We start from the raw sequence: 14,630 nt of genomic DNA, 5'->3' as shown, positions 1-14,630 counted from the left end.
TTTTTTTTCTCTCTTTTTTTAATAACATTAACATCGAGGTGTCGTCTCCTCTCCTGAAGTAACGCTGAACGGTCGGACTGCAGATAGGAGAGAGCCGTGCGCCCAGGCGCAACTATAGGCTCCAACTTGGAGACGCATGTCATCTCTTATCCTATATTTCGCCTATAGCCTGCATCGACGTCTGCGTCATGGCTAACAGCCTGAAATGCAGCAAGTCGTGTGTTGTGGTAAAATGGATGCGCTTTATTAAAAATAATGGAGTCGTTGCTAACAGAAAATATTAATTTTCCACAATGATGCCATGCTTAGTCTGCGTACCTGGAGGCTATATACATACACACAGAATCAGTGCCAGACTTGGCACCTACTGTGGTAGTGGTACTGATAAAGTGGAGACGCAACACGTTGACACAACCAACAAGCTACTAGCTACTGTGTCCCGCAGCTAACAGCGTAAGGACAACAACAGGGGCAACACGTGGATCTGTTTCCGCATGTCCTCGCACCGCCCACGCACCGCCCAGATTCCGCAAAGCATTGTGGTCAATTGATGCGACAAACGACAAGACAGATGAAACCATAAAACATTGATAAGACGCTTGTCTGATAGATGTGACTGGCGCCTCAGACTGATAGTTGTGCCTGCTGGCTATGTGGTCCTCACGCCTCCCCAGCAGGAATGCCATGCAAGCGGCAGACAAAAAGAATCACCAGGGGTGTAATTAGAAACGCCCAGCCTGCTGTGGAGCACATCACCAACATGCATTCTGTAACAATGCAGAGAATTACAAATGTACGCATGAATGCTGCCAGCGCACAGTTGCCACGCCCATAGTCGAAAAACGTACAACGAACGCCCACAAGATCGGCACGCGCGCGACTGGGACTCATACGCGTGTCTGGGTCTCTGTCGGCTTCAATACTCCATCTTTTCACATCACGTCAAATATAAGCCAACTGAATCATACATGCCGTCCAGTCTCATCATGAGCTCATCGAGTCTCATGACCGAGACGCCAACGAGGAGAGACAAGGGTTCGGCGAACATTCCCAAATTGAAAATACGGCAGTCAGCTGTGGTTTGACATGCATTCATTATCCATTAGGAAAATGTCACACTAATGTCACACTCAGGACATTGGCTGACAGTGGTGGAGTTGCTTTAGCAGACAGTTTGAGGGTCCAATGGAGTTAAGAGGTTTTGTCCAAAGCGCTTTTTGAACCACTCCTATACAGAGCTTTGTGTGTCTCTGGCTGTTTTACTATCCGATCCGATCCACTTTATTTATAAAGCACATTTTACAACTCAGAGGTTTACAAAGTGCCGTACAGAAGAACAAAACTAAATGCACTGTAGCTAAACACAGAGAACAACAGCAAACATACGAAGAAATACAAAACAGATACCAAACAAAACACAAAACATGGACCATGGAAACTCAACCTGGGTTAAAAGCCAAGGTGTAGAGGTGGGTCTTTAGGTGGGATTTAAAGGTCTCAATGGAGGGGGCCAGTTTGACATTTGGTGTCTGTCCACAAGCTTTGTCCTAGACCAGTGTTGTTTTTGGCAGCAAGTTTTAAATTAGTTTTAGTCACATTTTAGTCACCTGGAATTTCTTAGTGTTAGTGTAGTTTTAGTCGACTAAATGTCATAAGATTTTAGTCGACTGTACATTTGATTTTGTCGACTAAAATGTGCTTTGGCGGGCCTTGATGCCGTTGTAATGACTGATTTTACACTTTAAAATAGCCGATCTACAAGCTCACAACGTGTCGCACTGCAACGGGTTGTGAGCTTGTAGATCAGCTATTTTCAGCATCCAACCAAGTGTAAAATTACTTATACTGGATCTCTTGTCCACTATAGTCCCTTCCTAACATTTTGGTCTAGTTTTTATTTGTTGACGAAATTGTCAGTATATTTAGTCTTAGTTTTAGTCATCATAGCTTAGTTTTCATTTAGTTTCCATTTAGTCTTTGTCAGTGAAAAATTTCGTCTTAGTTTTAGTCGACAAAAACAACACTGTCCTACACAAACATTGAATTCCAATTGACAATGAATGGACAATTTTACATCATAGTGTCTGAGCAGATAGACGATGAGGACGTACGATGATAAGAGCGCCCCTCACTTCACACTGGTGTGATTTTTAAACTGATAAAGAAAATGTATTCATTGTAGGGCCGGGACTTTAACGCGTTAATCAAGATTAATTAACTACAGAAAAATTAATCGCGATTAACTACAGATAAATTACCTTTTTGTTTCCCCCATAATAAAGTAGTTTTTATTTGTTTTCTCATGCCCAGCCATGTAAAGCACATTTGAGTATTCATATACACACTGAAGACACTTTATATAGGCACTTGCTGCCTATACAGTATATATATATCATCTGCCTATATATCACTGTTGGGATAAAACGCATTTTTCTTGTTGTGTGCACTGGAAATAATAAAAAGTCCCCCCCATTCTGTGTTGCCTATAGAACTGAAGGTCTGAAAAAAAAACAGTAACATTATGAAGTACATTTTTGTGACAGATTTTTTTTTCAGACCTCCAGTTCAGTCAGACAACTCAAGGAGGATGTAATATATATATTTATTGAATATAGGATAATCAATGCAATATATTTATTATGGTTTGGCGATATGGTATTGGATCTGCTTTTTAGGTACTCAGGTCAAGCGCATCAGTCCCGACCATAGGGACTCTGAATCCCCCGTACCTAAACAGTAGATCCAAAACGACAGGTGGAAGCTGGAGTGGAGGTGGGTGAGCACTTTGTATACAGCAGCGCACAGTATACAACTAGAACTGCACTCTATCATCCCCCAGATGTAGATTGTATCCCCTATAAGCACAGCTGTGTGGCCCCAACGCGAGGAGGGGACCTCAATGGGCTGTTTCATTATTTTTCGAATTAAGTTGCCTCCAGTTGTCACAGGAGGCAACTTCATCCAGACCATAGACACTGTGTTCAAGACGTGCACACCAATATGATCCTTGTTGTGGGTCGTTCCGTGGTGGAACCTTCCAAAGTAGTACACCATGTGCCCCACTGGCACTGCAGGACAGTAAATCTGTCCTGTTTTCGGATGCACCAGCGGTATTTTCAGGGACACCGCCCAGCACAACATCCTCTCTCTTCCTCTTCCTTGTCCGTGTGTCTCTGTCTCTTACCCGTATAATTCCTCCTCTTCTCAGTCTCTCTCAATCACATTTTAAATGTTCGTTGTCACATTATATAGGCTGACCAGGGTTCTTATCCGATGTGACTCATAACACATACTGTAACACTGACATGCATTTAAAACAATGCCAATTTGCACAGTAGGCCTACTGTAAATATTCCATGAAGCCAAATTATATCAGAATAACACATTGAGCTTCTAATGTTCTGCTTTGACACAAATTACGGTATTCACACCAAGTCACAGTAATAACCATAAACCACTAAATTTAACCAACACAAAGCAATTTTACCTACTCGTTTTTCGACATAACATTGAAATTAGCTACAGCTACAAACCTTCATATCATTTATTATTTGGCACTTGGTGGTGCCAAAGTGGATGGGACTGACACCTCAGAGGAGACAATAGTACTACTACCTGGTTGTGCATCTCTCTGTTCCTGCCTCAGCGAACTGTTATCTGCCCTTAGCTGCGCTACCAGGTCCCTGAGCTCTGAGCCTCCGTAGCCATGACGGGAACAGAACATTTTCTAAATGTACGACCAATTGTAGTAGTACCCAAACCCCCGCAGTGGAAACCAGGGAGCCAATTCAGGTGACCAATGGTCGCTCTCACGTCGTCCCACCACCACCACACTGCTGCTTTGCTTCACACTGGAAAACAACAAATCCACCCAAAATGCCATTGTATTAGGGCATCGGCTGGGAATGCCCATATATGGACATCCCTGATGTCATCAATATTAAGCCCATATATGGGAATATACCGGTATGACCACATCGTGACAGTCTCATGATAACCAGTGTGGTTGCCGCGACACGAGTCACACTTGCAAAATGAACCAAGTCGGTACAACACATGGATCTTCATCTGCGGAGCTGACTATCATCACCTGGATACAGTATTATGAAGATCACAACACTGACCTCATCAAACCCTGGATAGCCATACATGGTCTGACATACTAGATCTGAATATATGGAGCGGCCATCAACTCTACATCTGACCTCACTGAGACCAGATTAATAGTTTAACTCCTGCATTTAACACCTTGAATGCGGCAGAATTCTTCAAAAATTATGGCGCTATAGTGTCAAGCAGGTTGGGCAGATGTTACTCTGAAAAGCCCCGCCTTCCATTACCCCCCCCCCCCCCCAACACCGGGAGGCATAATATTCCGCACTGTCTCATCTGACCTCTCTCTAGAAGCGTTAATATTCCAAACAAGATGATTGGTTAAGTCAGAAATGAGCACAGAACACATTGCTGTTTTGATCAAAACCAGGGAGATTTAGATATCATCATCATCATACTATAATTAACCAAATGTCTGAATGTGTGTCAGAAACACTGCCGTAGCTCCTCACCGCCTGCACCAATCACTCCCACTTTTCACACAGGCATTGACCATAATAATATGGAGGTCTTAACGAAGCCCTTTTTTCAATTCAACAAATTATAAATTAATAATGAATTTATTAGTGAATTAAAAATGCGAAAACGCACCCATGGCGCAGTACCCCCACCGGCCACAACGAGTAAGGGCTAGTAGAGTAAAGAAACAGTTTAGTCAGGCCATAAATATGAAATAAGGAAGTAAATCTGTCCTGTTTTCGGATGCACCAGCGGTATTTTCAGGGACACCGCCCAGCACAACATCCTCTCTCTTCCTCTTCCTTGTCCGTGTGTCTCTGTCTCTTACCCGTATAATTCCTCCTCTTCTCAGTCTCTCTTAATCAATCTCAATTTTAAATGTTCGTTGTCACATTATATAGGCTGACCAGGGTTCTTATCCGATGTCACTCAAAACACATACTGTACCACTGACATGCATTTAAAACAATGCCAATTTTCACAGCACTGTAAATATACCATGAAGCCAAATTATATCAGAATAACACATTGAGCTTATAATGTTCTTCTTTGACACAAATGACGGTATTCACACCAAGTCACAGTAATAACCACTAAATTGAACCAACACAAATCCATTTTACCTACTCGTTTTTCAACATAACATTGAAATTAGCTACAGCTACAAACCCCATATAATTTATTATTTGGCTGCCAAAATGGATTGGACTGACACCTCAGAGGAGACAATATTACTACTGCCTGGTTGGTCATCTCTCTGTTCCTGCCTCAGCGAACTGTTAGCTGCCCTGCTGCGCTACCAGGTCCCTGAGCTCTTGTAGCTCAGCCTCCGTAGCCATGACGGGAACAGAACATTTTCAAAACTTACGACCAATTGTACACCCAAAGTGAGAGCTGTGTCCGTGTGCTCGGGAGTAAGTCGGATTTGTTTCCGGTGGGGTTTGGCCTTCGCCAGGGCTGCGCTTTGTCACCTATCCTGTTTGTGATTTTCATGGACAGGATCTCAAGGCGTAGTCGTGGCGGAGAGGGTGTTCGGGTTGAATCACTGCTCAGATGATGTGGTCCTGATGGCACCATCGGTCCAAGACCTTCAGCTCTCACTGGACCGGTTCGCAGCCGAGTGTATGGCGGCTGGGATGAGGATCAGCGTCTCCAAATCTGAGGCCATGGTTCTCAGCAGGAAACCGGTGGATTGTGCAGTCCGGGTAGGGAATGCAGTCGCTGTACCGCACTGTTGTGACGAAAAGAGAGTGGAGCCAGAAGGGAAAGCTCTCTCTCTACCGAGCAATCTTCCTTCCTACTCTCACCTATGGTCATGAAGTGTTCCTACTCTCACCTATGGTCATGAAGTGTTCCTACTCTCACCTATGGTCCCCCAGGAGGAAGTCACTAATGTTGCTCTGGAGAGGGAAGTCTGGAGCTCTCTGGTGGAGCTGTTGCCCCCGCGACCAGACTACGGATAAGCGGTTGAAGATGGATGGATGGACGACCAATTGTAGTAGTACCCAACCCCCACAGTGGAAACCAGGGAGCCAATTCAGGTGACCAATGGTCGCTCTCACGTCCCTCCTAAAAGAACAAATTCACCAAAATCCACACCATACACTCCCCCACATCAATATTAAGTCCATATATGGGAATATACCGGTATGACCATATCGTGACAGTCTCATGATAACCAGTGTGTTTGCCGCGACGCGAGTCACACTTGCAAATGAACCAAGTCGGTACAACACATGGATCTTCATCTGCGGAGCTGACTATCATCACCTGGATACAGTATTATGAAGATCACGACACTGACCTCATCAAACCCTGGATAGCCATACATGGTCTGACATACTAGATCTGAATATATGGAGCTGGCCATCAACTCTACATCTGACCTCACTGACACCAGATTAATAGTTTAACTCCTGCATTTAAAAAAGGTTGCAGACCGCTGGTATAGTGGCTTTCCTTTGGGATTATTTTCATAGACCTGGTTGCTTATTTCTCTGACACAATCTGGCAACACTGCTCCTCAGAAGTGCTGACGTTCATCTATCCATAGACAATTTGAGAACACAGTCAATTTATTTTATTTTATTTATGAACCCCTATAATTTTCATTAATCGTGTGTATGTATTTATTTTTATTTTTTCTTGAATTGTTGTCATCGTTGCCAGTTCCCACCTGATGTTGTGTGGGAGTCCTGAATGATCCAGGCCGTGCTGAATCACTGCTAGCTTGCACAATGTCTTCAGACTAGGTCTTAAGTATAAGATCTGTAAATAACAGATGGGTTGTGTATTAGTCTTGTGTCCAAAGATGATGACTTGATCTCCCACCGTAGAACAGTAGTTAGTACCATGCCAGTCTGGTCCTTCTCCCTTGGGCTCAACCTTTTTCCATGTGAAGGTCTTTGGATTGACTTTCCACAGATCATTGAAGGACAGATTCAGAGCAGAGTTGTAGCCGCCAAATATGTACAGCTCTCCTTCGTAGGCAAAGGCTGCATGACGCATGCGTGCTTCTGGGAGAAGCTGTGCAGAAGGCGTGCTCAGCCAGAGTTCGGTATCTGTGTCAAACACTCTGACGCTGTTCAAGTAAGTTCCACCCCCAAATACAAAGATCTTTGTCCCGATGATTGTGGCAGAGTGGCGCTCTGAAGCAGGCGGCGGAATGCCTCTGGTTTTAATTAAAGACCAGAGCATTATGGTGGTGTCCAACTTGTAGAGGTCATTAGTTGCTCCAGTCTTGACGCGTCCTCCATGTATATACATGACCTTCCCAGAGACACATGCTGAGTGGTTTGCCCTCCCCTCTGGAATAGACCCAGACATCCTGGGCTTGAACCAACTCAGATTGTCAACATCAAATGCATAAATAAGGTTGTCCTGGTAGTCCCCAACGACGGTAAACCATTTGACTTCCTCCTTCGTTATCCTACAATTCACTATCCCCCCCCAGATGTAGATTGTATCACCTATAAGCACAGCTGTGTGGCCCCAACGCAAGGAGGGTACCTCAATGGGCTGTTTCATTATTTTTCGAATGAAGTTGCCTCCAGTTGTCACTGGAGGCAACTTCATCCAGACCATAGACACTGTGTTCAAGACGTGCACACCAATATGATCCTTGTTGTGGGTCGTTCCGTCGTGGAAACTTTCAAAGTAGTACACCATGTGCCCCACTGGCACTACAGGACAGTAAATCTTTCCTGTTTTCGGATGCACCAGCTGTCTTTTCAGGGACACCGCCCAGCACAACATCCTCTCTCTTCCTCTTCCTTGTCCGTGTGTCTCTGTCTCTTACCCGTATAATTCCTCCTCTTCTCAGTCTCTCTCAATCAAATATTAAATGTTCGTTGTCACATTATATAGGCTGACCAGGGTTCTTATCCGATGTCAGAACTAGAACTGCACTCTGCCGAGTGCATACTTGCTTGTTGCACACTAGTAGGCCATAAATGGCTCTCTCAATCTAGTAGGCCATAAATGCCATACTTTGCGCCCTATGCACCGTCCCAGCCTTTCCGATGCGTCCCAGCAATGACTAATGACTAGACATACGTATACATATACATTATACTAAATAGAGTATGTAGTTGTAATTTGATTAGCAGTATACTGTGGTTACTTGGTGCCAAAAAGTGACAGCCGTCTTTTTCAACCGTTTTTATGTATATGCAAGTCTGTGCCTGGTTTGCTGGGACCAGATACCACATTACGTCATCGTTGAGAGCTGGGACCAGAGTACATGGTGTGTATATGTATGACTAGCCCTCAGTGATGACGTAAGAGAAATGGTCATCTGTGTAATCTGGTCCCACCAGATACCACATTACGTCATCGTTGAGAGCTGGGACCAGAGTACATGGTGTGTATATGTATGACTAGCTCTCAGTGATGACGTAAGAGATATGGTCATCTGTGCAGTCTGGTCCCAGCAGACCAGGCACAGATTTACAAATTACAAATCACATTACAACTACATACAGAGTATGTAGTTGTAATTTGATTAGCAGTATACTGTGGTTACTTGGTTCCAAAAAGTGACAGCCAAGTTTTTTTCAACCGTTTTTATGTATGCAAGTCTGTGCCTGGTTTGCTGGGACCAGATACCACATTACGTCATCGTTGAGAGCTGGGACCAGAGTACATGGTGTGTATATGTATGTGATGACGTAATGTGGTTGAAAAAAAAACTGGCTGTCACTTTGAAGAGACCAAGCGAAATTATTACTTGCGCGCTCTGCTTGCGCAAGTAATAAAGCAGCAGCAAGCAAGCAAGCAGGAGGATGAATGCAAAACCTTCGGTTAAAGTAGCCGGTATGAGATTGGGTGAGCGTGTGATTGGCTGAGTGAATCATGTGGATGAGAGCCTGATCCTGCGGTGGCCCAATTAACGGCCGGCGCGCTGACTGAGGTTCCCTGACTGAACTTGCTCTGCGCATGTCTACGACAGGCGCAAATGCTCATTTCTAGGCAACACAGAATGGGGGGGGACTTTCTTATTGTATCCACACAACAACTCTAAGGTATATTAATGACAGTAAAATGTTGAAAATGAGTGGAATCCCGTAGTCACTATTCACTGGGATACCAAAAACATTTGAATAAAAAAGGTTTCTCACTGTTCTCGGGTTAAATATTGATATGCGATTAAAATGTGATTAATCAAGATTAATTAACTACAAAGCCTCTGATTAATTAGATTAATTTTTTTATCGAGTCCCAGCTCTAATTAATTGTTTAAACCACTGAAAAGACCGGACGAACATGTATACAGTATGTCTTCGGCACGGCATGTCTTCGGCGTTGCATTTGACAGAACGTCAATTCAATCAATGTGTTAAGTACAGTACTTAAAGAACCACCATTCTTCTGTGTGTTAGAATTTTGATCTCAGGTCAGAATGGGTTAAAGAACCACCATTCTTCTGTGTGTTAGAATCTGATCTCAGGTCAGAATGGGTTAAGTGAATGCACTTAACCAGCACAGAAAACATGCCTTACCTTTCCTACGTAGAGGGTCTCCGTTCCGGTGTACTCCTCCACAACAAAGAACTGGTTCCACACCCATCCTCTCTTCACTCGTTCATGGGACATGGAGCCCTGTTCCAGGCTACTCCCTCCTGGGGCTGAAGCACTAGTCCTTGACGCCTCACACCAGCAAAAAGTACAACTAAGGAGAGCAAGCGCTGCAAACACTGTCCAAGCTCTTACTGTCCAGCACAGAGACATTTTAAGAGGGGGGGGGGCTCTACATGTGATGTAGGTGCGAGAGAAACAGGAATAGTCTTTTTTGTATTTGTATGTGCATATACATAAAATCTGCCTGTTATCTATTAAATTGCCACAACTCCAGCTGGGCGGACAGGTCTTGATTCTACGCTAATCCACGAGATTCTGGAACATTCTAAAGTCTCGAGTGGTTCTGGCCATGGGTTTGCTCAAAGGGCAGGTCATGCATGTTCTCCATGAGTCTGTTGGATATAGAATAGTTGTCCTGGTAAAGTCTTCAGTGAGACACAACTAGTCATTAGTCCTTTCACTGCCCTGTTAGAGGCTATAAGGGGATCTGAGGCCGAGACAAAACTATTTTGCATTTGCTTTTTGCAGCAGAAGTTTCTGAAGTTAAGAGACGGGAGATAAAAGTGTGTCCTCAGTGATATGTGGCCACAGGTAATTTCACTGTGTATCACTGATGAATATGGAAATGGGAACGGCATAGAGAAAAACCTCCCTGAGCCAAAATACCAGCCTTCATCCATCCTTGAGTATGTCTATGTGCTGTCAAAAATATGACTTATAATGTACTGATAAAAAAAAGAAAAAAAGAAAAGAAAAAAGGTTTATCCCTCGGGATCATTTGCACGGTTCCATGAGCTCATGAGACGAATGATGACCAAGGTCCTTTCAGTAACTAAAACAGTAAAGCTGTTCCAGGCTTTGGTGTCTCACTAACAATCCCGTTGGCCTCCTGAATTCTTGAGTGGAAAGCAGTTAGTTGATTTTTGTTTTTGCTGACACCGATTGATCTTGGAGAGCTCTACCCCGAGGGCGTTTTCCATCTGTCCATCTGTTCACTGTTGCAGAATCCGCTGGCGTTGCTCTGGCTGTGAGGTCAAGTGAGTCAGTGTGTCCAGACGGTGATTAGAAGGAAGCACACCTGTAAGAGAGGAAAGGAGAAGAGCTGTTACTGGAAAATGTTTACTTCTGATAGAAAACACACCTGAAATTATTACAGTATGTGTGCAATATATACACACGCACACGTGCGCACACACACACACACACACACACACACACACACACACACACACACCCCCACTTAATTTTACTAGTGAGGTTCAATCACTTTATCAACCTGATATATCTGCAAGCACTTCACAGTGTTGGAATGATGTATTGCAGCTCAACATGTTTTTTATAAACGCACAGATTTCCCCATTATACATCACGCATGCTGCCCATGTCATTTCAGCGCTATAATGTGAACACAGCGAAATTCACTGTGTGATTTATTCAATGTACATCACTGTGGCCATAAACATTGATAAATAACTGTGCACAATGCCTCTCCCCTAACACCATCTGTCCGTTACACACAGCCAGCGCTTTGCTATGCCTCTCTGATGTACAACAACAACAAAAACAAGTTGGGCTTTCTGGGGCCTATTTCACGAAACTTGGATTAGAGATTAAGCCGGGCTTTAACACATATCCTGGCTTAATATATCCTGGATCAGTGCTTAACCGGTTTCATGAAAGCTGGTTGATCTTGCCAGATTAACTTAACCAGTTAACCTGGTTATGTTGAGGCTTGATTCGGTTTCATGAAAGTGATGCTACATAAGTTACCATGGAAACTTATGCTTTGGATTTAGCCTGCTCCGGACCAGGCTAACAGCCAGGTTTAACCTAATCCTGATGTCTTTACTGTTCATTAAGCAGTCAAACTGATCACAAACCAATGATGTTTTCCAGATTTATTCAATTATTATGGGTTTATGTTGCCTTATTTGTATCGGTCTGCATTAAAGGACTAATTTAAGCACTATATAAAATCAAATAACCAAAATATATAGGCTGCACAACATCATGACAGCTTGTGAGCTTGTAGATCAGCTGCTTTTGGTGAATGTTCCCCATGAATAGGTTTGCTGTCGTGCAAGTGCACGGTTAAGAAGAATTATTATATTATATATATTATTTTTTTGTAAAAGTGAAAACCACTAAATATTACCATTACTCATTGTTTTACAACATATTACCATTATAACGTTTCACCCATAGTCCTACATACTTACACCTAGAAACCCCATTCAAACCTATTTAGGTTCATCCTACGGTGGACATCTGTGCCTGAAAAGGAATCTTTGAAATGTTTCATAGTTTTAGAAATATAGTGCTTTCAAATTTGAGACATTTATAGGCAGATAGTGGCACTTCAAAAAATCACTTTCACCTAGAAACTCCATTCACACTTTGTAAAATTCAGCTTACTGTGGAGACACATGCTGGAACTTTTTACTTTGAAATGTTTTGTAGTTTCTGAGTTATTTAACTTAAACGCCCAATGTATTCTCAATGGCAATAGCACAAATTTTGGCCTCACCAGTCTGGCCCCTGTCTGGACAACAACCCCCTTCCCCAAAGGTAGCTCCCTCAGAGGAGGGAGTTATGGCCAAATATCACAATGCGACAATATCATTATGCTTACAATATTAAGAATTCTGTTTTAAGTTAATAGTAGTGGTAAAATGTAAACTATATTTTTGGGGTAGTTAATCATTCAGTCTATCCACTATTGAGAGTATGTTCTCTCTTTAATTACAGCAGCAGTATTTATTTTAGAAGCTTAAGTCCTTGTATCAGTAAGTCTTGAATAGATTAGTAAAGATAATGAGATATACAGAAGGGGGCTGTAATGCAACTATTAAGGATGCAAACTGCCTTAATACCCCATGAAGAAGAAGGATCAGTAAATCTTTGATCCACAGAAGGGGTCTAGAGACAACAAGCCAGACTGTCTATTAAGCCAGGCTTGCTGATCCCGGCTCGCCAAATCCGCCAATTCTGAGCCTCGCTTGGCTTTAGTGGAACGGAATAAACCAGGCTGTAAAGATCAGGATTTAAAAAGCCTGGCTTTGGCCTATATCCTGGATTAGTTCATCCAAGATTCGTGAAATAGGCCCCTGGTCGGGATTATCTGGATCAAACGGTTCTCGGCCAGCGATTGTTGTGCTCAGCAAGAATGCTAACAATCAACAGTGAGCAGGAGAGCAATGGTGGAGCACAGAAAACAGGACAGGAAACCAGGTGTGTGGAAGTTGGTGGAGAGAGAGAGAGAGACCGATAGAGAGAGAGAAAGAGAGAGAGAGAGAGAGACAGAGAGAGAGACAGAGAGAGAGAGAGAGAGAGAGAGAGACAGAGAGAGAGAGAGAGAGAGAAAGAGAGAGAGAGACAGAGAGAGAGAGAGAGAGAGAGAGAGAGAGCGTTCTTCATCACACACCAGACCTGTAGCATCTGTCTGTCTTTCGCCGGCCCAGAGCAGGCCTAACACCTCACCAGCTGATTAATTGCATGAGGGAGCACTAATTGGATGAAAAGGTATTAATCAATTAGTTATATCCAACGATGCAACAGCCCCGCTAATAATTCAAACAAACACAGAGGGAGTAACAGTGTACAGATACGGTCTGCGGCTGCTGTGAAACATGGACTGAGGTAGACATGGGGGGAGGGGGGGGGATAAACAGGGTTGGGGGAAAAGGAGAGTGAGGGAATGAGAAAGACTGAGATAGACTAGAGAGACGAGCGGAAACAAGAACGACGATGACAATGGCAGTAACAATCTAAGAGAATGAGGCAATGGCAGCATCCATGCTATTGGAAAGCCACTGCACTGGGGGAAGGGGGCAGGGGATACGCGTTCTCCAGAGAAAAGTGTTTAGGGAAGTAACTGACCTAACAGCACTTTGGTTGTTGGCTGGACAACAAATGCCTGTAAATGCAAATGTGACTCTGACCGGAGTCACTGACTGATGAAGTTACACCAGACCGATGGTGTAGGCCTACTTTTTCCACCACTTTTTCCACATGTTGCATAAGAATGAGACGTCATCGAAAAACTCCCTCCCCTGTTTAGCCGACGAAAACGAAAATCTTAAAACATTAATAACTCGCAATCTAAATCATCCCGTCTAATTATGAAAAAAAGATCCTGTGTTAGACGGCCCTCGGCGGTCCAGTTGCTAGTCGCGATAGATTTATTCTTACGTCCCGTTATTGTCGATCGACTCTAGAGTGGCGTGGCTATTGTTAGCTGCTACACACACAATCACAACAACATCCGGTCCGTCGGTAAAAGTGGTCCGTGTCTATAAATAGAAAAGACAAAGGGACGCTGTTCAAAAATGTGTTGCGTTGTTTACCCTCCATGTGGAACCATACCACCGAAATATTGTTCCTAGTTCCACTTCTCAATATTTTTTTTTCTGTGTGTGTGTGTGTGTGTGTGTGTGTGTGTGTGTGTGTGTGTGTGTGTGTGGGTGTGTTTGCGTGCGTGCGTGCTTGCGTGCGTGAACAATTTAATTCCAGTTTGACTGGTAGTGGATCAAAACAAACAAATCATCTCATGTCCCTTGTTTGACTCTAATTGATCACAAATGTTTCTTTTCATGTCTCAAATTAGACCTGTTTACGCTATAGAGAAGAAACTTCAAAGAAAAAGAAAAGCAAACTGTTTATTTGTCTCTGCCTCAAAGGCAACCAGCTTGGGGAGGGAAAAATAATTCCTTTATATCTATCTAGACTTACCCTGCTCCACATACAGTAGATGGCCTTAACCGGAGCGCCAGGCCATTTTGTATTATACAGTCTGTTTAATTAGAAGCCATTTGTATCAAACTTATTTTTCCTGGTGCACACTAGCTCCGAAGTTGCTTTGCAAACTGAGAAACATTTGCTCAGTCAACACCAACTGCTTGCCATGTGAAAAACAAAATCTGCTCTTCTCTCTCTCCCGCCTTATGTTCTGCCTCCTCCTCACTAAGGGTACTTCATTAA

General features: G+C 43.4%; 1 protein-coding gene across 1 annotated transcript in view; it reads right to left on the bottom strand.

Annotated features, from left to right (window-relative positions):
* The window catches only part of LOC308332278 (cadherin-22-like), a gene marked incomplete at both ends in the record, with an annotated part of 126,104 nt that extends 116,439 nt beyond the window's left edge, over positions 1 to 9,665 (bottom strand). The window contains one exon of the mRNA XM_080788081.1: positions 9,573 to 9,665. Coding sequence (XP_080644207.1) covers positions 9,573 to 9,665 — 93 coding nt within the window. The remainder of the gene's footprint in view (positions 1 to 9,572) is intronic.
* Between the last annotated feature and the right edge of the window lie 4,965 nt (positions 9,666 to 14,630).

This window comes from Protomyctophum bolini, assembly GCF_963924005.1.
Source record: "Protomyctophum bolini genome assembly, chromosome: 2".
Taxonomy (NCBI): domain Eukaryota; kingdom Metazoa; phylum Chordata; class Actinopteri; order Myctophiformes; family Myctophidae; genus Protomyctophum; species Protomyctophum bolini.
The sequence above is the reverse complement of the archived record's forward strand: the minus strand, read 5'-3'. Positions and strand labels throughout refer to the sequence as shown.